This window comes from Puma concolor, chromosome E2 (genome assembly GCF_028749965.1).
Source record: "Puma concolor isolate L17-30 chromosome E2, mPumCon1.1.hap2, whole genome shotgun sequence".
In the NCBI taxonomy this organism is placed as follows: domain Eukaryota; kingdom Metazoa; phylum Chordata; class Mammalia; order Carnivora; family Felidae; genus Puma; species Puma concolor.
This window is the reverse complement of record NC_141681.1, coordinates 55,287,946-55,311,895: the sequence shown is the minus strand read 5'-3', so window position 1 is coordinate 55,311,895 and position 23,950 is coordinate 55,287,946. Positions and strand designations below refer to the sequence as shown.

General features: G+C 55.8%; 1 protein-coding gene across 1 annotated transcript; it reads left to right on the top strand.

Annotated features, from left to right (window-relative positions):
• Positions 1–9: 9 nt before the first annotated feature.
• Positions 10–23,950, top strand: LOC147573758 (leucine-rich repeat-containing protein 4B-like). Its single transcript, XM_086690527.1, has 2 exons — positions 10–276; positions 21,619–23,950. Exons 1-2 carry the CDS (start codon positions 106–108, stop codon positions 23,467–23,469), a joined length of 2,022 nt encoding a protein of 673 aa, XP_086546653.1. The 5' UTR covers positions 10–105; the 3' UTR covers positions 23,470–23,950.

The following is a 23,950-nucleotide window of genomic DNA, read 5'->3' as shown; positions in this document are numbered from 1 at the left end:
GGCCCCCCACTTGCCGCCCGGTAGGATGTCCTGGCCCCACGGGGCCCTGCTCTTCCCTCTGGCTCTTCTCCCCACCCCTGGGGGCCGGCGGGGGGCGGCGTGGCCATGACATTGGCCGCCGGAGGGGGCTCCCCGCCGGCCACCTCCTGCCCCGCGGCCTGCTCCTGCAGCAACCAGGCCAGCCGGGTGATCTGCACGCGGAGAGAGCTGGCCGAGGTCCCTGCCAGCATCCCTGTCAACACGCGGTACCTGAACCTGCAGGAGAATGGCATCCAGGTGAGCTGGGCCGGCATCCGGTGGGGTGGTGGGGGGGGGGGGACACAGCCATGGGGGGTAGTGGCGCTGCACAGGTGGTGGCCGGTTCCTCTTCCTCGAGGTGGCGGAGGCCTTCTGGGCGTCCCCTCCAGCTCCTCATGGCCGTCCCTGTGGCACTTAGGAGATACTGTTCGCATCCTATTAACTTGAACTAAGGCTGCCCGGGTTTTCTCTGACGAGAAAACACCTCTGTGCCAGGCCACCTGCCTGCCTCCGCCAGCACAGGACAGGCAAGCCCCTCGGCCTGCCCTTGGGGGTCACAGGTGGGCAAAGCGACCCCTTGCTCGAGGCCTCCGTGCCTTCCGCGCCGCTACACCTGCTGCGTGGCCTCGGGCTCACGTGGACTCTGCGCCTCCCGTTTCTTCGTCTGCAAAATGGGGATGCTAAGACCTCCTGCCCTGGGGAGTGGGGTGACGGCTGATGGTTTCGGACTTGCCAGGGACTTAGAATCTCCTGGCACCTGGCGAGCACTCCTTTGCCGTGCGGTGTGGGGCTCATGTGCCCACTTCCCGGAGGTGGCGTGACATTTGGAGACCTGAGCACTCCCGTGGGCCTCGTCTCCTGTCCAAGCGCGTGGCTGGTGCCTGGACGGGGCAGGTGCCATCCGGTTAATTGTGACTGTGGCTAAGACAGGCTATAAATGATGCCTCGAGGGCAGAGCTGTGCATTTTTAAAGCAGGGTCTCTCCTTCTCTACTCTGTTGACGTTTGGGGCCCAATCGTCCTTTGGTTGTGGGGACTCCTATGTGCTGTAGGGTGCTGAGCAGTAACCCTGGCCACCAGATGCCAGCAGCACCTCGCCCCTGGTGCCCAAATGTCTCCAAATGTTGCCAGATACTGAGGGGGGGGGGTCTCCCTAGTTGAGAGCCACTATTTTTTTTTTTAAGTTTTTAAATGTTACTTTTGAGAGAGAGAGAGTTCAAGTGAAGGGAGGGGCAGAGAGAAAGGGAGACACAGAATCTGAAGCAGGCTCCAGGCTCCGAGCTGTCAGCCCAGAGCCCGACGCGGGGTTCGAACCCACCAACCACGAGATCATGACCTGAGCCGAAGTCGGGTGCTTAACCTACTGAGCCACCCAGCCGCCCCGAGAACCACCATTTTAAAGGCACAGGGTCGGTACCCCCGCGCACCACGCAAGCCTCCCCCGACCCCAGCCCATAAAGCTAGGAGAGAAGACGGCTGGCGTGTGACGTCCCAGGCCCCTGGGAGCTAAGGTTCCCCTCCGCCATGGCACTTCCCTGTCTGTCCCTGGGAGGGGAAGGGGTCAGTGGCGCCCATCTCACTGTCCCGGAGAGCCTGGGGACAGGGCTCCCCCTCTGCAGAAGACAGAGGGGCTCTTTCAGGGGCGCAGCACCAAGGGCACTACTGCCCAAGTCGAGAAGGCTATCCTGGTGGCCGCACGGCAAGGACCAGTGAAGCCAGTGTTGGGGTCAGGATGTCCTCCGGCTCGGCCCCACCCTCCTCAACAGGGTGCCTTCTGTAGAGTTCGCTGGGAGTCTAACCTGCATCCTCAGGCTGGAGTCCCTGCTGACCCGCCCCTGACTCCTGTCAGGGGGCCGACACCCTCACTTCCTTCTCGCCCTTGTTCCCTGGACTCTGCCTGCCCGGTTCCGGCCTTTCTTTACTCACGTGACGTTCCACACGTGTTGCCACCAGCTCCGAGCCAAGCCCTGATTTAGGTACTGACGGAAGGGCAGGGCCCTCCCCTTGTGTACGTATAAGGGAAGAGACTGTAAACGAACGGGACGGGCGAGTTGGGCTGGGACAACTGCATTCTGGGGAATGGAAGTCGGAGGGGAGATGTTAGCGCATCAGGAAGTGCGTCCGCGATGAGGGGGCCGCTGAGTCCACCCCACCAGCAGCCCCAGGCCGCGGCAGTGACCCTGCAGTAGAACTGGGCCCATTTTCTCTTTGGGGAGCCTCGAGGAACGATTCAGTGCGGCAAACATTTGCCGGCACGGGGCTCCGCCCACAGACTTGTGGCTGCCCGCAGGCGCACAACGGCCCGAGCAGCGCTCCCCTGGCACCGCCAGCCCCTACTCCCAGCCCAGTCCATCCTCCCAGTGGCCCCCAAGGGGTGCTGGCCTCTGCCTGAAACCCACTGAAGCCTCCTGGCCTCAGGAGTGAAATCCAGCCTCTATATTGTGACAGCCAAGCCCTACACAGCTGGGCTTCGCCGCCTTCCAGTCTGGGCCCCTGGACTCGCCCCGCCCCCCACCCTCCAGATATCCCTGCCCTTACCCAGGATGCTCGTGTTTGCTAAATATCTCTTGGTTGTCTTCTGTGTGGGAGGCGTGGGTCCAGTCACTCCAGATACATCAGTGAACGAAACAGACAACCTGTCCTATCTACCCCCAGCCCGCATTCTAGACTTAGGCATGATAAGTAAGTAAATGGCACGTGTTAAACATGCTGAGGGCTGTGGGAAAAGGAAATAGATGGGGGTTGGGGACGGTGGGTGCAGGAGGAGGAGGGGTGACTGGCTGCAGCTTTAAAGACAGGAGGTCCAGGTGGCCTAGTGGAGAAGGTGACATCTGAGCAAACGTTTGGAGGACATTAAGGTGGAATCTCATGGAAGGGCATTCCAGGCAGAGGACAGCAAATGCAAAGGCCCTGGGGTAGGATCCTGCCTGGTATGTGGGAGGAACAGCAACAAGCAGGTGTGACCGGATCACAGTGAGCCAGGAGAGAGGGTGGGAGGTGAGGGCAGATCCCACAGGGCCGCAGGGCCTCATGGCCTCATGGTGAGGACGTGGGCTCTTCTCGGAATGAGCCGGGAGCCGGGGGAAGCTCTGAGCAGAGGGCAGACGGGCTGCTGACATGGGTCTCCCCAGCTGAGGTGCAGGGAGGCCCATACGGCACGTGGATCCTGCGCCAGGGGGGCCGGGTTTGAATCCCCGATCTGCTGTCTCCTTGCTGGTGCAGAGTTCTGGTGAGAAATGCCGGGGGCTCGGCTGGGACCAGGCTGCTTGCGGTGGAGGTGGTGAGAAGTCGGCTGGTTCTGGGCGTGTTTTGAAGGTGGAGACACCAGGACGTTCCAGCAGAGCGTGTGTGGGAAGAGGCAAGAGAGGATGGTTCTCTTTTGGGGTTGAGCTGGCCCCTTTGCCTGGGCCTGTTAGCTGGCGCGTCTGTCACCCCATCTCCTGGGGCCACTGGCCTCCAGACGTTTGACCCACATCTCTGTCCGGGTGTGCACTTGAGCCCCATGGACGTGAGTGAACTTCTTTATAAGTCACGCACGGGTCTCCTGCAGCCACGCGGCGTGCACAGTGCTAAGCACACACAAAAGTGGGTGTGTTTCATCCCTCGGGGTTCTGGCACCCCCACCCCAGAGGCCCCCGTCCCCCTGCAAACTGCATGTTCCCCCAGGGTGGAAAGAGTGATGTCCATGAGAGCAGGTGCTTGTGAACGTTCAGTCAGACTGGCCTCCCTTCGTGGGCACCTTGCAGGTGGCAGGAGTGGAGGAGCTTGGGAATGTAACTGTAGGGGAAAAAAAAAGTTTATTTATTTTGGGAGAGCGCGCACGCACGAGAAGGAGAGAGGGAGAGAGAGAACCCCAAGCTCTGCCAGCGCAGAGCCCGACGTGGGGCTCGATCCCACAAACCATGAGATCATGACCCGAGCCGATATCAAGAGTCAGATGCGGGGCGCCTGGGTGGCGCAGTCGGTTAAGCGGCCGACTTCAGCCAGGTCACGATCTCGCGGTCCGGGAGTTCGAGCCCCGCGTCGGGCTCTGGGCTGATGGCTCGGAGCCTGGAGCCTGTTTCTGATTCTGTGTCTCCCTCTCTCTCTGCCCCTCCCCCGTTCATGCTCTGTCTCTCTCTGTCCCAAAAATAAATAAAAACGTTGAAAAAAAAAATTAAAAAAAAAAAAAAAAAAAAAGAGTCAGATGCTTAACCGACTGAGCCATCCGGGCACCCCGAGAAAGTAAGTTTTTCATTATCCAGTTAAAAAGAAAAAGAAAAAGAAAAAAAATGACCCTTAGTCCCACCACCTAGATATAAATAACTACTGTTTACATTTTGTTTTTAAAGGCTTCCTGGCTCTTTTTTGAGCCTATACAAATTGACTTTTAAATTATTTATTACAGAATGAATGCAAATTAATTTAGAAAACCTAGAATATATACCTAAGTAAAAACACAGGGACAAAAGCCAAGCGTAATTCGACACTCACAGGTAACTCCCATTAGCATTTAGTGTCTTTCTGGCCAGTGCCCTGGTAGGGGGGGTTGGTAAAGGGATTTCTTTTTTTTTTTCCTTTTTTTTTACTTTTTTGAGAAAAAAAATGAAACCACACCATTTGATATCAGTTTGTAGCTGACTTTCAACACCTGAGAGCGTAACATGAACACCTTTCTCCCTGACACTAATGCTCGTCCAAAATATCAGTTTTAATCACTGTGTAGGATTCTGGCCATCCCGTTACTTAACTAGTCCGTTCTTCTCTCCAGTGTTTTCACTGATACAGACAGCGCTGTGGTCAACAACCTCCGTGCTCAGTCTTGGGAACTTTCCGGATTCTGCCCTTGGGAGAAATTCCTAGAAGTAGAATCTCGGGGTCAGAGGGACGATCATAGAGGCACTGCCCTGCAAGCCCTATGTGTCCTGCTCACGGTGGCTGGTACTTCCCCAAACATGCAGGGGACTGTGCGTGCGCACACACACACACACACACACACACACACACAGCCTGACACCAAAGCCCCGTAGAAATGGCCTGAGTTCCGGGGATTTGAGAGCCTCCCTGTCCTGTCCGTGGTCACTTGCTTGTCATCTGGCTCTGCACAGACAATGACTCCCTCAAGGGGGTCTTCACCCTGCTCCCTGCTGGACCCCCAGCACCGAGAACAGAGCCTGGTACACAGCAGGTGCATAGCAGACAGTTGTCTATGAATGGAAGGTCGGCTGGCTCCCGAGCCCCTGCCTTGGGGACTTGGCAGTGTGTGTGTGTGTGTGTATGTGTGTGTGTGTCCCTGAAGCACCTACAAGAACTGGGGAGCAGCTCTAAGCTTCCGTCACCTTCCCTAAAGCCCCAAGTGCACTGAGTGCCGGCAAAAGCTTCTGTCTAGAACAGTGGTGTCCATCTCTGGAGAGGGTTCAGACGCCCTCCTGGGACACAACAGGGCCAGCAGGTGGTGGAAATGGTTGTTTTAATGGCCTTTGCAAGCAAAATAATTTTTAAATATCAGCAGCCTTCCATGGGCCCCCTAATCGTTTCTGAGACGGGACAGGGGCGCGAAAGCCCAAGCCTGTGGAGTCACCTTCTAGGCAGAGGCCTAGGGACGCCCCTTCCCCCTGACCTCACAGCCCTGACAGCCCTGAGGCCACTCAGGCCACATGCCCCAGGGACCCCACACAGCTCCCGCCTGGGGCGGGCCCACTCCTCCTCTCCTCGGCCCGGCTCTTTTCCCCTCCTCCCCAGAGCCAGCCATCCTAATGTGTTTACTGTGGATCTTTCTGCTTGTGTGTGTTCTTGCAAAATGCTTATTGTGTGCATGTATTTTTAATTTATGTAGATGAAGCTGCATTATAGATGGCTTTCTTTGTCTTACTGTTTTCACTCAGCCCGGGGTTTTTTAAGAGCCATCCACATCAGGGTGTGTGCACGCCTGTGCGAGCGTGTGTCCACCCACTGCAGAATTCTCCTTGGTGGGTGTCCCCCCACCTCCTGCCCTCCCCCCACCTCTGAATCAGGACAGACACCCAGGAGGCTTGGAGCTGCCTCCACCACAAAATCCCCCTCAGGACCCCTTTGGGAGCCTCGTGGTAACATCTTTGGGGGACTCTCTGGATCAGACTTCATGCGTGGACTTAAGCAGGGTCCCTCGGGGTCCACCGGGAGGTCGTGTGGGCAAGTGTGTGAAGGTGCTCTGCAAGGACATGTGCTTCTGGCCTAAGAAACCCATCCACCCACCCGAAAGAAGTGCTCAGAGGTGCTTCAGAGAGAGGTTGAAGGATGGCCCAAGGGCCAAGGTGTAGAACAGAAGCCGCCTCAGTTCTTGGTAATCAGGGCATTGGTCAAGTGAATTGGGGCGCATTCTTACAACAGAGTGTTACTTAGCTATTTAAAACAGAGTTTCGAAGAATATCAAAGGACACAGGGGAAATGCTTAGAATGTAACACTGAGCTTTCAAAGGATGCAAGCAGGACGTCCAGTTTGTTTTAAAACTGCCCTGAAAGGGGGGGGGGGTCTGGGTGGCTCAGTCGATTGAGCTTCCGACTTCAGCTCAGGTCATGATCTCAAGGGTTTGTGAGTTCAAGCCCCGCATCAGCATTCTGCGCTGACAACTGAGAGGCTGGAGCCAGCTTTAGATTCTGTGTCTCCCTCTCTGCCCCTCTCCTGCTGTGCTCTCTCTCTCTTTCTCAAAAATAAATAAGTAAACTTTAAACATAATAATAAAATAATAAAACTGTCCTGAAAGCAAAAACAAAATGCAGGGACCACCCAGAAACGTTGGCCCCGCCTTTCCCCTCACACTAGCATTATGGAGGATAATTGCATTTCTTCTGTTCACTTTCTTCAGTTGCTAAATTTTCTTCAGTGAGGGCACCTAGTGCTTTTTGTTATCAAGAAAAATTCTACTTAAACATATAATATGTACAAAATGGTATACGAGCTGAAGGCAACAGTCTGTAGTGGGATTCGCTCACCTGTCCCTGGAAAGGGAGCAGAAACCAAAAACCGCAGAGCATTTACCCTGAGCCGGGGGACTGGGAGTGCTCTCCCTTCCCCAGGCCTCTTCATTCTCACAAGGACAGGAGTGTTTGTCCCATCTGACAGATGGAAAATGGGACAGCCCCTCCCCTGACTTCTAACAGCCAGAATAGTGCATCTACACCATCTACACCGTCTACACCGCTGCCCCCCCAGCTGCCGTTTGTGCCTCTCGGCCGCCTGGTCTCCTCGTCGTTCTCCTGTAGCCCGGGGCTCCCTCCTTTTCCTTCTTTATTGTTGGGTCATATTCTGTCCGATGAAGTTGCCGCGATCTCTTCATCCATGTCCTCTGGATGGGCATTCGGACCGTTTCCAGTTTGGGGGCGGTCCCTACTCCACCTGACTTTCGACATAGAATCTTTTCGAGCCGGGGCGGGTGTAGTGGAGTCCCTCCTCCCCATTCATGCCGTGGAGAGTGGCCTGTGTGCTCCAGGCCGGAGCAGGAATGGGACTGTCAGCGAGCCGGCTCCAGGAAGGACAGCACAAGCCACATGTCACAAGTGGCGGAGTCCGACGCCATCGAGCTCAGGCCCCCAGGTGGTCCACCTGTTACCTTCCCTGAGATAGCGCCCTTCAGGACATGGCCCCTGCCTCCGGCCTCCTGCACCCCTGGGCCCCTTCACACTGGACGTTCCCTCTTTCTGGAATGCCCTTCCACTCTCCCCTGCATCTACTTAGCACCAGCGCTTAACAGGTGTGGGGACAGTTGAGGCTTCACTCACAACTCTTCCTCGGGCACATTGTCAAACCTGTCTGGGCCTCAGTTTTGTCATCTGTGAAATGGGGATAACAACAGCCCTTCCGTCACAGAGCCGCTGAGAAATTCAATGCTTTCATTCTTTGGACAAGCAGGTACTGAACGCCACTGCATTCTAGGTGCTCCCGGTTGCCCTGGGGACACGGCGTCACGTGGGGGCAGTGCATTCGCATGCGGACTTAAGGTGGGAGAGGACCCTGGTGAGGGGCCAGGAGCTGAGCAGCTCTAGCAAGGATTGACAGTGAGATCTTTGTCACGCTCGCCCTCGTCTTTCTTGACTCAACCCCAGAGGCGCCTTCCCTGAACCCCCAGTCAGGTCAAGGCCCCCCAGTCCCCGCGGCACCCCAAATTCATTGATCGTACTTGTGCACGCTTGTTCACGTCACCACTGGCCCAAAATGCAACCGTTACATGAACCAATCAGAGGGCGTCTCGCCATCTTGCAGAGTCTTGTGGCCTCGGAGCCTCATGAGAGCCCCAGGAGAGGGACAGGTGGGGATCCCCATTTTTCAGTTGAGTAGACTGAGGCCTGAGAGACAGGAGACCCACATCTCCCCCTCTATTACTCAGGTTGCCTCTCTGAGCCCACCTCCCGCTTGGGAGGGTGGGAGTAAGGGTGTGTGTGCAGCCTCCCAGCAATGCTCCGAGCTCTGTCCACAACTACCCTGTAAGTCCTGTTCTCCCCATTTCACGGACCAGCAAGACTGTGGTGCGGGAAGTGAGACCCTTGTGCAAGAAGCCACAGTTGGGGGGTAGAGTTGGGACTTAGCCCAGGCCGACTGGCTACCGAATTTGATTTTTCCAACACTAATTTCCTGATGCTTCCTAATTCGTAGCTGGCTGGGCTCTGTGTAGTCCTGGCGCCTCAGGCTCAAAGCTAAGTCAGTTCTGATGCGGTCCACAAAGCCAGCCCCTGCTCTGGCCTTGTCCTTGCTCATCAGGACACCTGCCCCAGCTTCCTCCTAGCCTCCCGTGCACTGCCACCCCCCCCACACACACCCCAGTGAGAGTCGCCATGCCATCCCTGGACCTTAAGACGGACAGTGCTCCCCTTGCTGCAAGGACCCTTCGCCAGCCTGCCTGTCCCTGTCCCAGCCACACCACACTCGGGGTTGCCCTCTGCTGGACCCAGACACCGCCCCAGCCCTGCCCTTCCAGCCCTTCCGAAAACACACCTCACCTCTGAAGGGCCAGAGTCACATTCCGCACTTGCCTGGCGCCAGGCACACTTCCTCGTGGACCCCAGACACTGAGAGTTTAATCCTTACAACACCGGGCATGGGGTCTCCTCCCCACATGGAAGCAGGCTGCAAGCTGCTCCCCGAACGCCTGTCCCTTCTGCATCTGATTGGCCCCGGCCTGTCAGTCCGCAGCACCCAGCTCATGCCCCAGTTCCCTATTGAACAACTACTATGTGTCAGGCTCTGCTGCAAGACCTTTGCACAGCTGGATGCAGAGAGGGAAGCACACGGAAGGCAGGGCCCGTGAGCTCACAAGATGGAGGTGGAAGCCGGATGGGGGGCAGGGGGCCAGGGAGCCTCACTGGGAAGGAGGTCTTTGACCCCGCCTGAGCCTTCACCTAACCCCACACACCCCACCGCCTTAGGCAAAGCTGGGGTGCACTTAGCTCCTGATACAGATCGTACCCACCCCATCCCCCCGCCCTGCTTCCCAGGGCATTATCTGCACAGGTTCAGACGCCTGTCTGGGGTGGGGGCAGGGGTACAGAGGTGAGGAGCAGGCCAGACTCAGAAAACAGGGCAGGGCTTGGCCCAGGAGGCCCGAGAAGGCAACTCCCCGGTGGATGAATGGAAGGAGATGAGGGGGAGGACCGGAGGGCGGGCAATGGCCCAGTGAGTGTAGATGGACAGTCACATACATGGGTGAGAGGAGCTGGCGTCTGGGAGAAAGACTTCTCACGGGGTAGGGATGGTCAGGAAGCCTTAGCAAGGAGAAAGGCTTTTTTTTTTTTTTTCTGTTTTTAGCGAGCCTTGAGTGACTTGGGCCCCGAGCAGGTGCAGAGGCTAGGATGGCGTTCCAGGACAGCATGAGCTCAGGTGTAGAGGAGGAGGAAAGTGACAGGTGCATAGATGGTGCACTTAACCTCGAAGGCACTAAGCCCCTCATGTGTGGAAAGACGTTTAATTCCCTCACCAATCCTAAGAAGTAGATTTTATAATCCCCATTGCACAGATGGAGAAGCAGGCCCCAAGAGGTCTAAAATGCACCCAAGGGGCGCCTGGGGGGGGGGGGGGGCTCAGTCGGTTGAGCGTCCAACTTTGACTCAGGTCATGATCTCAGGGTTCGTGAGTTCGAGCCCTGTGCCAGGCTCTGTGCTAACAGTGCAGAGGGGTTCTCTCTCTCTCAAAAAAAAAAAAAAAAAAAATTAACAAACTTTTAAAAATAAAAATAAAAATAATTCACCCACGTCCCAGAAGTGGTAGAGAGGCAGCCCGAATCAGGACTCCAGCTGTCTGACCCCACCGCTTGAACCACCAGGCTACAGGGCCCATGAGCAAGAGTGAGAGCAGCCGGCTGGGTTGGGGCAGGGGTGAGACAAGTCTGTCTGAGCACAGGAATGGTCTGGGGTGCTGAGGAGCCCTGGGGTTTGAGTTCTCTCCCCTGAGATAGATAGCGGGGGCCACTGAGCTCTGGCCAGAGCCCTTCCCCACCCACTGCCCTTGAGGGTCGGCCTGTGGGTGTGGGGGCAGGGGTGCTGTGGAGGCTGACACATTGGTCCCAGCTGCCCTCACCCAATATGGCTCCTGGAAGGTGGGGCCCGGAGCCTCTGGGCTCCTGCCGGTAGAAGTCAGTGCCAGCATGGCCTGGAACCTTCGAACAGGGACAAGTTTAGAACCTGTTGTTGGGCGAGGTAATAGTGACAGAAGTGACATTTATGGATTTCACTGAAGGAGGAAGATGCTGCGTCCTAAGTGGCCACCCTGCCCCTGGGCTGAGCTGTGTTGCAGTGATACAGGCTTGTTCTCACTTAGTCCCCACGGCCCCTGCACCTGTGTTGCAGAAGAGAACACTGAGGCCTGGGGAAGCTGAGTCTAGACCCAAGCCTGCCAGGCTCCTGGCGGGTCCCGGTGGTCAGGGAAATCCCCATGGAAAAGGAGGCACAAGGCCCTTATCTCAGGGAAGGAGGAACTAGGAGAAGTCATCATAAAAGCTCTTAGTAAAAGCACTTAGTACAGAAAAATAACAATGTTTTTAAAACCGTGAATGCAAAACACTAACACACATAAGAAAAGACAGCGAGCTGCTAAGCTTTGTTGTCGGTTCAGTACGTTCAAAACGTATAAGAACAATTTATCTTAATAGTGTTTAGATGAACAATTCACTTAATCATCTCCCACCACAGTTAAATTGTTAATAAAGGAATTCTTGATAGTTTATTTTCTTAAAAACCCCAACAGAACGCAGTAGGATTTTTTTTCAGTGTTAGTAATGTTTACCAACTATAGCTGAAGTGGCAAGTCCCCTAAGTAATAGACCAACCTCCAGGAGGAAGGAGAGACCCCCCCCCCCACCTTGGGGTTGGGAGTGGTCATCGATGGGGCCACGTTCTCTTGTCCGACTGGTGTCTGTACCCTTGACGGTGAGCACAGAGCCGGGCCTAGGGGGAAGAGGGCTCAGCAACCACGGGCTGAAGAAGTGAGGGGACAAGGGTACTTGGCTATTAGGTTGCTGTCAGAGGCAAGACCCCAGGACTACCTCCTCTGCAACATAGGAGGACATCAGTGTCCTGCCAGGCCAAATGTTAGGCTGGGAGGGAAGGGGGATTTGCCCACTCCAAGAACCAGTCCCCACCTTGTCCATCCTACTTTGTGTCAGCGGTCACAACAGTGACCCCCCGTTTAAATATCATCTGCTCTGGGTGGGGGGAGGGGGAGGGTCAAGCTGTGCTGTACAACGGCCCACACCTGCCTCTCCCCCTACAACCAGGGAAGCACCCATGATCTGTTTACACCATTGCCATTTAAAGGATCATTTGCATAATTATTATGTTTAGTGCCCTCCCCACTCAAGATCAGGTTGTGGGAAGTCAGGGCTGCTTCTTTCTTGTCCACGGCTGGATCCCCAGAGCCCAGCAAGATCCTTGACACATAGCAGGCACTCCAAGAATATCTGTCAAATGAGCAAATCAACACGTGGGTAATGGCTGAATAATGAACAGGCCCCATGGCTCAAACTGCATTGAAAGCAACAGAGAGTCCAACCCTCTTGGCTTAGGATGTGCAGACGGATGGAGACTTTGTATTTATTTAGATTGAGGAAAAGCAGACGTCGATCTTGGTTCTGCTACTTTGGATCTGTGAGACCAAAGGCAGATAAGTTTTCCTCTCTGAATCTCCATTTCCTCAGCGGTAAACCATCAAATAAGAAGAGAGGCAGGGACGTGTGGTTGATAACACCCATGTGACAGGATTTCTACAAGGACTAAATGAGATCACCACCTCAGAGCATTTAATACAAGGTCTGGTACACAATAGGCACTTAACAACGGCTTTCCCCTTCTGCCTTATTGGGAACCTGCCCAGGATGGCATTTTGTTTCAGAGTCAGGATGGGATCAGCCTTGTATTGTTTGTGAGAGGAGGAGAAGAGAGGAACTGGCTGACTTTAGTCTTTAGGTATGCGTGTTAAATTTTAAGGGTAACCACTAAAAGAAGAGAAAAGGAAAATATATAGATTCTAAAATAGTAGACGGGGGAAATTGAATAAGAAAAAAAATCAATGATAAAGATGACAGGAAAAGAGAAAGAATAGGCTGCAAAAAATCAGGACAAACAGAAAGCACAAAGTAACAGTAAGAATAATTCCAAATGTATTAGTAATTACAATAAATGTAAATGGACTAAACTTCCAGTTAAAAGACAGCAATTTTCAGACTGTACTAAAAACAAAATCCAGGGGCACCGAGGTGACTCATTTGGTTAAGTGTCCCAACTCTCAATTTCAGCTCAGGTCATGATCTAATGGTTCATGAGTTCGAGCCTCACATCAGGCTCCATGCTGATGGTGTGGAGCCTGCTGGTGATTCTCTCTCTCTCCCTCTCTCTTTGCCCCTTTTTGCCCCTTCTGTGTGTGTTCTCTCTCTCTCTCTAAAAACAAATAAGTAAACTTAAAAAAAAAATCCAAAAGACGCACCTAAAACATCAGGTCAGAATGGATGAAAGCAAAAAAGATGGCAAATGCTTACCAAAAAAAAAAAAAAAAGAGTAAGTTGGAACCAGAAGGCTAGTGCTCTTTCAGCTCCCAAGTTCCATCACTAAGGGTTTCAACGTGGTGGCATTGTCACCCAGGCCAAAAGGTGTGTAGGCCCACATCAACTGGTGTTACTGGGTGCTCTCCAAACCAGAGCCTTGTCCGTTCTGGGCTATTCATTCAACACACTTGGCTGAAGTCGGCCATGAACTAGGCCTCGTACTGGGGATAGGGAATGCGGAAACCATCCAGATGGACTCTCTACTCATACACTCATAGCCTAGCCGAGGAGAAGGACGTGTCAAAGCAATGTGATAAGAGAATGTGTTTGACACCTTAGTGAGCAGGGGAACAAAGAGGGCTTGCTGGGGGAAGGAAACTGAAATTTCCCAGAGAATAAGGAGGAGGACAGCATTCCAAGCAGAGGGCACAGCCTCGGTGCAAAGCCAGAGAGGCTAGGCAGAGCCTGGTGAGCCTATGGAATCCGTCCATACACCTCCATATGGCTGGAGTAGAGGACAGGCACTGAGGCAGGCCTGCAGGGCCTTTGACCCCACGTCAAGGGTGATAGCGAGCCATGGGAGGACTATGAGCAGGGATGTGGCGGTGTCTGAACGGCATGTTAGCCTGTGTAGAGGAAGGATGCAGACACTGGATGCCCAGAGATGGGACAAATGTTCATGATCATTATTAGCTGAATCGACAATGTTATGTGTATATATATATATACATGTATGTATATATATGTATATATGTATATATATACTGCATGCTTGCCCTGCTCCAAGTACTCACGATCGTGTCCAAGCCTCACAGTAATCGTGCAGTACCTGTGAGGAAAGAGGGTTCAGAGACAGTAGGGCACTTGCCGAAGGTCACATTGCTGATCGGCAGCAAAGCCAGGATTCGAACCCAGACCCAGCAACTCCCCACTAGGCTGCTCCCCAGGCATCCTGCGGAGAAGGGACAACTACTGGAATCCTGGTAAAAATAAAAAGCACTCGCTATTTAAAGCAACCCTACAGCACATCTTCAATAAAACCAGGCTTCCTTTGCAGCAACACCCCCGTCCCGCTCGGTTCCCAAGCGCATTAGTAAAGTGGTTGGGGGGACCCCACCCCCCCCCCCCGGGAAATGCCCTTCATCTCCCTCCACGCACACCCTTCCCGTGGCAACTGAGACAAAGCATGCGGAGCCGGAAGAGCCTCAGACGCTGCCGAGATGCACGCTGTGGACAGACTGTAGTTGGGGTCCCTCTATGCAGAGGGTCGGGGAGATGGCGCACCTGTGCCCTTCCCCAAGGGCGCAGCGGGCAGCCCTACTGAGTCACTGGACCCCACTGAGCCTCAGCCTGCAGGTTCAAATCCGGCTCTGCTGCTTCCTCATTGGGCGACTTGGCAAAGCGGGTTCCTTCTCTGAAACGAAAGCCTAACAACACCTGCCTTGGGGGCTGCTGGGGGACAGCCGCCTTGAATGGAGAATGCGCAGCCCAGAACTTGGCACTTGTCACTGGGGCTCAGCGAGCACCTGCAGTGCCACACCCCGTGCTGGGCAGATGTCAGCGATTCCCCCGAGTCTTGAGGATAGCTTTGTAAGGTGGACGTTGCGATGCCCTTTCACGGGGAATGGCCCCTCCCCCATCTGCTCCTTCAGAACCGCTTTATCCCCACGAAATAAAAAGCGATGGATGGATGAATGAATGAATGAATGAATGATGAATGAGACGTTTGGGCTGGAAGGAAAGGGCCGAAGAAAAGGGAAGGGCAGCTGAGAAGAGGGAACAGCATATGTAAAGGGGGAGGACCTGGTGAGATAGTTCCAGGAGTTGGCTGTGAAAGGTCACTGGAGTGAGGATGGCTAGGGTGGTGGCGGCAATGAGGGTGCGGGGGGGACGTGTAGAGGGGAGGGGAGAGGCAAGCAGGTGCCAGGCCAAGCAGGGCTTCTGATGCAGGCCGAGTCTTCTTCTCTGAGAGCACTGGGGAGCCATGGTAGGCTCCAGAGGAAGGTCCTGGGTGTGGCAAGACCCTGGAGATGGGCTGTGGCTGTGAGACCTTCCAGAAGAGTAGAACCACAGGCTTGCTAGCCAACCCCACGGGTGAGGCCACAGGTGGCGTGGGGTCTGAGGCTGCAGGCCCGCCTTGGACCAGGAAGCTGGGCTGGGGGACCGCACTGAGAGCTGGGACCCTGGCAGGAGGGAGGAGCAAGCGGGCATTCAGTGCGCTCCCGCTCGGCTTGCAGGGACCTGGGGAGGCCCCAGAACTAAGTGCCACCAAGACCGAGCGAAGGCGCGGTGTCTCAGGAACCTGGACCAGCGGACTTGTCCTTCTAGAATTCTCTGTCCAAACTCTCACGTCTAACTTTTTAAGAGCCCACCTCATTCTCTCCCTGGTGATTAGTGACGGCCAGGTCCTCCAGCTGCTGCTGCTGCTGCTATTGTTGTTACTATTATTATTTTTTTATTTATTTAAAAAAATTTTTTAATGTTTATTTCTTGTTGAGAGAGAGACAGAATGTGAGTGGGGGTGGGGCAGAGAGAGAGGGAGACACAGAATGCGAAGCAGGCTCCAGGCTCCGAGCCGGCAGCACAGAACCCCACGCGGGGCTCGAACCCGCAAACCATGAGATCCATGGCCTGAGCCAAAGTCGGCCGCTTAACCGACTGAGCCACCCAGGCGCCCCGTTACTATTATTTTTAATAGAAACAGCGAGTGAGGGCCTGCTCTGTGCAACACCAGCATTTCCCAGGGCGATGATCAAAGGCACCCTGCAAGGAGGGTTCTGTGCTTGTGATGTTTGGGAAACCCAGAGTGGAGCGAAGTGGAACTGTCCTTTCCCGCAGGACTTCCCAGAACTTCAGCCCCCGGCAGCGGCACCTCCAGGAGGGACCGCGCGGCTCCTGTTTGATCAGGAAAGCTTTTTGTCACTGCTGTGGAGTCGCACCCCATGGAACGCACTGGGACCAGCCGGCCAAACTCTCCCCCTTGCTCCCTCGGAGGAGGAGGCGAGGGTGCAGTGACCCATGAGGCCCAGGAGCCAAGCCCCAGGGCCTCTCAGGGTCCTGGGGCTGCCCCCAGTCTCTGGCGCAGACACAGCCACACCGCCAGCTGCCTGCAGAGACCCCAGGCCAGCGTGCTGTGCCCCTTCCCTCCAGCCCTGGAGGTCAAATCCCGCAGGTGCCACTCCCTGGGGAGGGGGGGGGGGGCTTCCTGAGGACCCATCCCCCCGCCAGCGAGGACCCATCCCCCACCAGCGCGCTTTAGACAGACTCCTTCCTGAGATAGCATTTACCAAGGTTTTGTCCCATTCTAGAAGTTAGCTATGTTCACTGCAGGAACTTAAAGAAGGCAGAAGTGTATTAAGGAAAATAAATAATTGACCCTGGCAATGCCATCTCCATGTCCCAAAGGAGGTGTAACCCTGGGAAAGAATTCTGGATAGCCATGAAACTTGTTTTCAAAGTATATATCACGATATGGGAAAATACAGTGTACTACTATTAAGGGGAAATGCAGGGCCTAAGTGTGTGTGTGTGTGTGTGTGCACGCGCGTGTGTGTGTGCATTTGTATTTTTAAGTTTATTTATTTAATTTGAGAGAGAAAGACTGCATGGAGGAGAGGGGCAGAGAGAGAGAGAGAGTCCCAAGCAGGCTCTGAGCGGTCAGCATAGAGCCCTATTCGGGACTCAATCCCACAAACCATGAGATCATGACCTGAGCCAAAGTCAAGAGTCAGACGCCCAACCAACTGAGCCCCCCAGGCGCCCTGAAGGAAAGTATATTATGTCACCAAAATTTGTAAAATATGAGAAAAAAAAAAGATGAAAAAGAGATATCTCTGCATTGTATGCATAGAGAAAAGACTGGAAGGATATATATGAAATTGTTCACGTAAGTTAACATAAATACATGTCCCATGGTTGACTTTCTTGTCTTCGTATACTTTTCCCTAAAATGAATATATAATACTTTTATCAGCAAGGGGGAAAGGCCCATGGAAATGTGCTCTGTTGTTCTAACATCCCCAGAGGCCCGCAGGGGACTTGAGCCAATGCGTGGTAGAGAGGTGGGGCCTGTCCTGATCCCTGCTCTGAGCTGTACATTTTCCTCCACCCCCCCAACCTTCATCCCACTGTTCCTGGAAACCATTCAGGTGATCTGAGGGTCGCGACGTTTTAACAGCCCAGATGTATTTCGTCATCTACCCCTTTCGCCCTGAGCCCACAGAGACCACCTTGCTTAGGCCAGCTGCCGGGGGGCGGGGGTTGTTTTCCTCGGGAATCTGGTTTCCAGGAAGGGACTGGACCTCCGTTCTGGTCAGAAGGACCCCCAAGACAGTACTGTGCTCCAAGCCCTGCGGCGGTGACCCGTGGAGGGGCCTGGACTCGGGTGGGTGACAGGGGCATATGGACAGCTGCGGCAGGGGCTGGGGGCTCGTGACACAGGAGTTGGGTGTTGAAGGGCAGATGGCAGGAGGCCAGAAGAAAAAGTAGGGAAGGTCTTCCTGGCAGAGGGCACAGGAAGCACAGAGTCCAGGGGCTGTGTTCTGGGACTTGCTGAGAGCAGGACAGGGGGAGGGAGCGACCCTGGAAGAGGAAGGGAGCTCATGCCAAGCCGATCGATGCCACTGGAGGGTGGAGACTGGGTCTTTTTTTTTTTTTTTTAAGTTTATTTATTTATTTAGAGAGCAGGGGAGGGGCAGAGAGAGAGGGAGAGAGAGAATCCCAAGCAAGCTCCATGCTGACAGCACGGAGCCTGACGTGGGGCTTGAGCCCATGAACCACGAGATCATGACCTGAGCTGATATCAAGAGTCGGACGCTTAACCGACTGAGCCACCCAGGCTGCCCAGAGACTGGGTCTTCTTATGGGATGGCACCATCAGTGCGGAGCGGGAGAATCTTGCGCTGGGAATAATGGGGGTTCCTGGAGGGACCGGGGGTGTGGGTGTAAAGAGACGTCTGGGGCCAGGTGTCCGGGCGGGAGAGGACGAGGCTGAGCCCGGCTGGGCCATGGATGGAGAGGAGGGGGTGAGACAGGGAACCGAGAAGAGAGCGGAGAACAGTGTCAGGCTCTCGCCTCTGATTTTCAGCTGGATGTGCCGGAAGGGGGCTCCGTGCCCCAGGAGCTGCCCTCCACAGGCTCTGGGGCCAATGGTGCACCACCGGATGCCAACGACAATAATATCGATGGGTCAAGAGCCCCTGAGCACTCTCCAGCGCGGGCCTCGTGGCCCCCAAAGGGACTCCTGTTCTCCCTTCGTGGCCGGCTCTGGGTGGGAGGCTCAGAATGGGCTAGGCTGATAGCTGGGGGGCGGGGCGGGGGGGGGAGGAAGGGGACGTGAACCGGGCTCCAAGTTCACGGCCATACCTGCGTCTGCCCAATGGTACAAAGATGTTAAGAGATGGTGCCCCAGCCACTGGCTTCCTCCAGGCACTGTCAGAAATGGGCACTACCAGTCCCAGTTCATAAAGCTGCTGGAGGATAAAACTCAGTCGTACTCCGAAAGCATCGAGGAGTCACGGAAGCACCCGGTACATCTGCACAGCCGAACACGCTGGCCACGCGGGGCCACTGAGCGCGTGGGCTACAAGCCACGCGTGGAATTTCAGAGACTTTGTGCAAAGAGAGCGTAACGTACCTCCTTCGTCAGTTGTGTTGATGACGTGTTGAAATCGTAACACTTTGGATATACTGGGTTGAATAAATATATTTTTAAAATGAATTTCACCTGTCTGGGGTTTGTTTGTTTCTTTCATGCGGCTTCTAGGAAATTTAAAAGTAACTATGTAGTCCGCACTGCATTTCTGCTGCATAGCACTGGCATAAGTAGTGACTGATGTTATTTTGAGATTATGGCAGGACCGGGAATGTTGTCACTGTTCCTTAAACCAGGTGCCTCTCAGGTTAAAAAAAAAAAAAAAAAAAAAAAAAAAACTTTTTAAAGTGTTTTTCTACTTATTATAAAAGTAATTTTTTGTTCATTAAAAAATATGGAAAGGGGCGCCTGGGTGGCTCAGTCGGTTGAGCGTCCGACTTCAGCTCAGGTCATGATCTCCCAGCTCGTGAGTTCGAGCCCCGCATCGGGCTCTGTGCTGACAGCTCAGAGCCTGGAGCCTGCTTCGGATTCTGTGTCTCCCTCTCTCTCTGCTCCTCCCCCGCTCCCACTCTGTCTCTCTCTCAAAAACAAATATTAAAAAATATTTTTTTTACATATGGAAAGAGGGGCAACTGGGTGGGTGTCTCAGTCGGCTGAGTGTCCCGACTTCGGCTCAGGCCATGATGGCCCCACGTCGGGCTCTGTGCTGACAGCTCAGAGCCTGGAGCCTGCTTCAGATTCTGTGCCTCCCTCTCTCTCTGCCTCTCTTTCTCTTTCTCAAAAATAAATAAACATTAAATTTTGTTTTAATATATGGAAAGAATAAAAATTTCCCATAATCCCTACCAAGCTCACTACCAAGAAAAGCTTGGAGTAGTTCCTGACAGTCTTTTCTCGGTGCATAGATGAGAACACCTAATTCTTCTGCTTCTTTTTAAAGTTCTACAAAGTCACAGGGCTCCTGGCTGGGTCGATAGGTGGTGGAGCATGCAACTCTTGATCTCAGGGTTGTGAGTTCGAGCCCCACATTGGGCATAGAGATTAGGTTAAAAAGAAAAAAAAAGGATTTATCTGTTTAAGTTCATTTATTTTGAGAAAGGGAGAGAGCACAAGCATGGGAGGGGCAGAGAGAGAGGGAAAGGGAGAATCGCAGGCAGGCCTTGCTCTGACTCGGGGCTGGGTCTCCCAAACCATGTGATCATGACCTGAGCCAAAATCCAGGGTCAGCCGTGTAATGAACTGAGCCACCCAGACGCCCCCAAAATGAAATCTTTAACGTAGAATCCTACGAAGCCGTGACCGCATGGAATGCTGTTTAGAGTTCTCCATTTCCCCCTTAAGATTACAATGAAGCGTCCCCCCAAGGCATTAACTAGGCTTCAGAAATGCCATCTGATGGCTGAGTGGTCTCAGTGTACCCAGCACCATGACTATGAGGGAGAATCTGGTAAGGTTCCGCCTCCCAGGCCCAGCCCAGCACTGCCCCCCACCCCCCGTGACCCCTCAGCCTCAGCCTGAGAGGGGGCGGCCAAGTTCAGGGGTTAAGAGCTGGGACTCTGGGGGCAGGCAGCCTCAGTCCCATCCCAAGTCCGTCCTGTGTGACCTTGGGTCAGTCACTGCCCCTCTCTCTGCCTCCTGCTAAGATGGAGATAATTCATAAACCCCCAAGTGGAACCCTTGAGGCCAGATGTGTTTTGGCATCTGATGTTAGGACGGTGAGGCACTGGGGCGCCTGAGTTGGACGTCCCACTCTTGGGTCTCAGCTCAGGTTGTGATCTCACAGTTCAGGGGTTTGAGCCCCGCATCGGGCTCTGCACTGACAGTGTGGAGCCTGTTTAGGATTCTGTCTCTCCCTCTCTCTCTGCCCCTCCCGCCCCCCCCAAACATAAATAAACATTTAAAAAATCTTTAAAATAAGAAAAGAAAGGTGAGGTACTAATGCGCAGCACCTCCTGGCTCTTCTAAACCTCGTCAAGTGTGGGAATATTTCTAGAGTGAAGTGTTTGAATAGTCACATGAGTGGGATCAATAAAAGCTTTAAATAGCCTCCCCCAAGTTCTGATCGGGCCCTACCACCCAGTGGCATTTGGTGCCAAAGTTATGAACAATCTTCTGGTTTTCACAGCTTGATGGATTTCACAGTTGCAGATACTGAGTAAGTACCCACCTCGTAGGACAGTTTGTCGGATTAAATGAGTTGTTGCCCATAAAGCATTTAGAACGGTGTCCCGTGCCAAAGAAGGGCTCAGTGCATGTTAACTGTTGGTGTATTTTTAATCCTTTTTTTATTGAGGTGTAATTTACATACTGGAGTGTAATTTACATATAATGAAATGCCCCGTTTTATCTAAACAGTGTGGGGAGGTCTGACCGTCTTATTCATCCACATAGCCACCACCCCACCACCCCGATTGGGAACATTTCCATCATCCCCAGAAAGTTCTCTCACGCCCCTTTCCCGCCTGGCCTGCCCCCCCCCCCCCCCCCCCACACACACACACTCAGAGAGGGCCTCCTAGCACACGAACGACGTGGAACGGACGGGACCCTACCACACGCGCCTTCTTGGGCCTGGCTTCTTTTGCTCAACGCGATGCCGGCCCACGAGATTCGTGGTGTGTGTGAATAATCGTGTTCCACCGTAGAGACGGACGGACACACAGCGTGTGCCTCTCCAGGGCTGACAGACATCGGGGTCGTTTCCGGTCAGGCGGTCACGAACGCAGATGCCGTGAGCGCCCATCACAGAACCTTGGATGGGCAGCTGCTCTCCTCTCTCCTGGGGAAAAAAAGACTCGGGAGTGGAAGGGCCGGGTGGTGTGTTGGGGGGGGGGGGGGGGGTTGTTTAGCCTTAACCGGAACAATCCAGTCGTTTCCCGAGGGTGGTCTTCCCGTCTGACACTCCCACCAGCAAGGGGCGGGGCCCGCTCTGCGCCCTCGCCCGCCCCGCATTCTCGCCTTCTCGGTGACTTTCCGATGACCAGCATTGGCGTGGCTGATCCGTGTCTCCCCTCCCCCACCGCAGGTGATCCGGACCGACACGTTCAAGCACCTGCGGCACCTGGAGATCCTGCAGCTGAGCAAGAACCTGGTGCGCAAGATCGAGGTGGGCGCCTTCAACGGGCTGCCCAGCCTCAACACGCTGGAGCTGTTCGACAACCGGCTCACGACGGTGCCCACGCAGGCCTTCGAGTACCTGTCCAAGCTGCGGGAGCTCTGGCTGCGCAACAACCCCATCGAGAGCATCCCCTCGTACGCCTTCAACCGCGTGCCCTCCCTGCGGCGCCTCGACCTGGGCGAGCTCAAGCGGCTGGAGTACATCTCGGAGGCGGCCTTCGAGGGCCTGGTCAACCTGCGCTACCTCAACCTGGGCATGTGCAATCTCAAGGACATCCCCAACCTGACGGCCCTGGTGCGCCTGGAGGAGCTCGAGCTGTCCGGCAACCGGCTGGACCTGATCCGCCCGGGCTCCTTCCAGGGCCTCACCAGCCTGCGCAAGCTGTGGCTCATGCACGCCCAGGTGGCCACCATCGAGCGCAACGCCTTCGACGACCTCAAGTCGCTGGAGGAGCTCAACCTGTCCCACAATAACCTGATGTCGCTGCCCCACGACCTCTTCACGCCCCTGCACCGCCTGGAGCGCGTCCACCTCAACCATAACCCGTGGCACTGCAACTGCGACGTGCTGTGGCTGAGCTGGTGGCTCAAGGAGACGGTGCCCAGCAACACGACGTGCTGCGCCCGCTGCCACGCGCCCGCCGGCCTCAAGGGCCGCTACATCGGCGAGCTGGACCAGTCGCACTTCACCTGCTACGCGCCCGTCATCGTGGAGCCGCCCACGGACCTCAACGTCACCGAGGGCATGGCCGCCGAGCTCAAGTGTCGCACGGGCACCTCCATGACGTCCGTCAACTGGCTGACGCCCAACGGCACCCTCATGACGCACGGCTCGTACCGCGTGCGCATCTCCGTCCTGCACGACGGCACGCTCAACTTCACCAACGTCACCGTGCAGGACACGGGCCAGTACACGTGCATGGTGACGAACTCGGCCGGCAACACCACGGCCTCGGCCACGCTCAACGTCTCGGCCGTCGACCCCGTGGCGGCCGGCGGTGCCGGCGGCGGCGGCGGCGGCGGCGGCGGGGGCGGCCCGGGAGGCGGCGGAGGGGGCGGGGGCGGCTACACCTACTTCACCACCGTGACCGTGGAGACCCTGGAGACGCAGCCCGGAGAGGAGACCCTGCAGCCGCGGGGGACGGAGAAGGAGCCGCCGGGGCCCACGACGGACGGCGTCTGGGGCGGGGGCCGGCCCGGGGACGCCGCCGGCCCGGCCTCGTCGTCCACCACGGCGCCCGCCCCGCGCTCCTCACGGCCCACGGAGAAGGCGTTCACCGTGCCCATCACGGACGTGACGGAGAACGCCCTCAAGGACCTGGACGACGTCATGAAGACCACCAAGATCATCATCGGCTGCTTCGTGGCCATCACGTTCATGGCCGCCGTGATGCTCGTGGCCTTCTACAAGCTGCGGAAGCAGCACCAGCTCCACAAGCACCACGGGCCCACGCGCACCGTGGAGATCATCAACGTGGAGGACGAGCTGCCCGCGGCCTCGGCCGTGTCCGTGGCCGCCGCCGCCGCCGTGGCGGGGGGCGGGGGCGTCGGCGGGGACAGCCACCTGGCCCTGCCCGCCCTGGAGCGCGACCACCTGAACCACCACCACTACGTGGCGGCCGCCTTCAAGGCGCACTACAGCGGCAACCCCAGCGGCGGGGGCTGCGGGGGCAAGGGCCCCCCGGGGCTCAACTCCATCCACGAACCTCTCCTCTTCAAGAGCGGCTCCAAGGAGAATGTGCAAGAGACGCAGATCTGAAGCCGCCGGGCGGGGGCCCCGGGCCCCGGGCCGGACTGGGACCCTCCCCGCGGCCCCGCCGCCGCCGCCGCCGCCGCCGCCGCCGCTCTCGGACCGCGCAGGGAAGGTCGGGGAAGGAGGGCTCGAAGCCCCGCCCGCGTGCGGACCCCAGGGCGGCCCCCCCCCCCCCCCCCCCCGGCGAGGACAGGGTGGGGCGCCGGGAACCGAGCCGCCTCCGCGATTCTGGCCTCACCGCCCCCCCTCCCAGCCCCGGCGAAGGGAGGGGATGCAGGATTCGGGAGAAGTGGCTGGAACCCTCCGCTTTTCCGCCTCGCTCTCTCTAGCGACCCCTCCCCGCCCTCCGCCTTCCAGGGGAGAGAGGAGCTTTCCGGGGAGGGGGGGCGTCCTTTCCCCTCATCCCCGACAACCCTCCTTTTACGGTTCATTTTTTGCAGTTTGACGCCTGTCCCCCTCCTCCCGCCCCTCCGCCCCCGAAACTGAA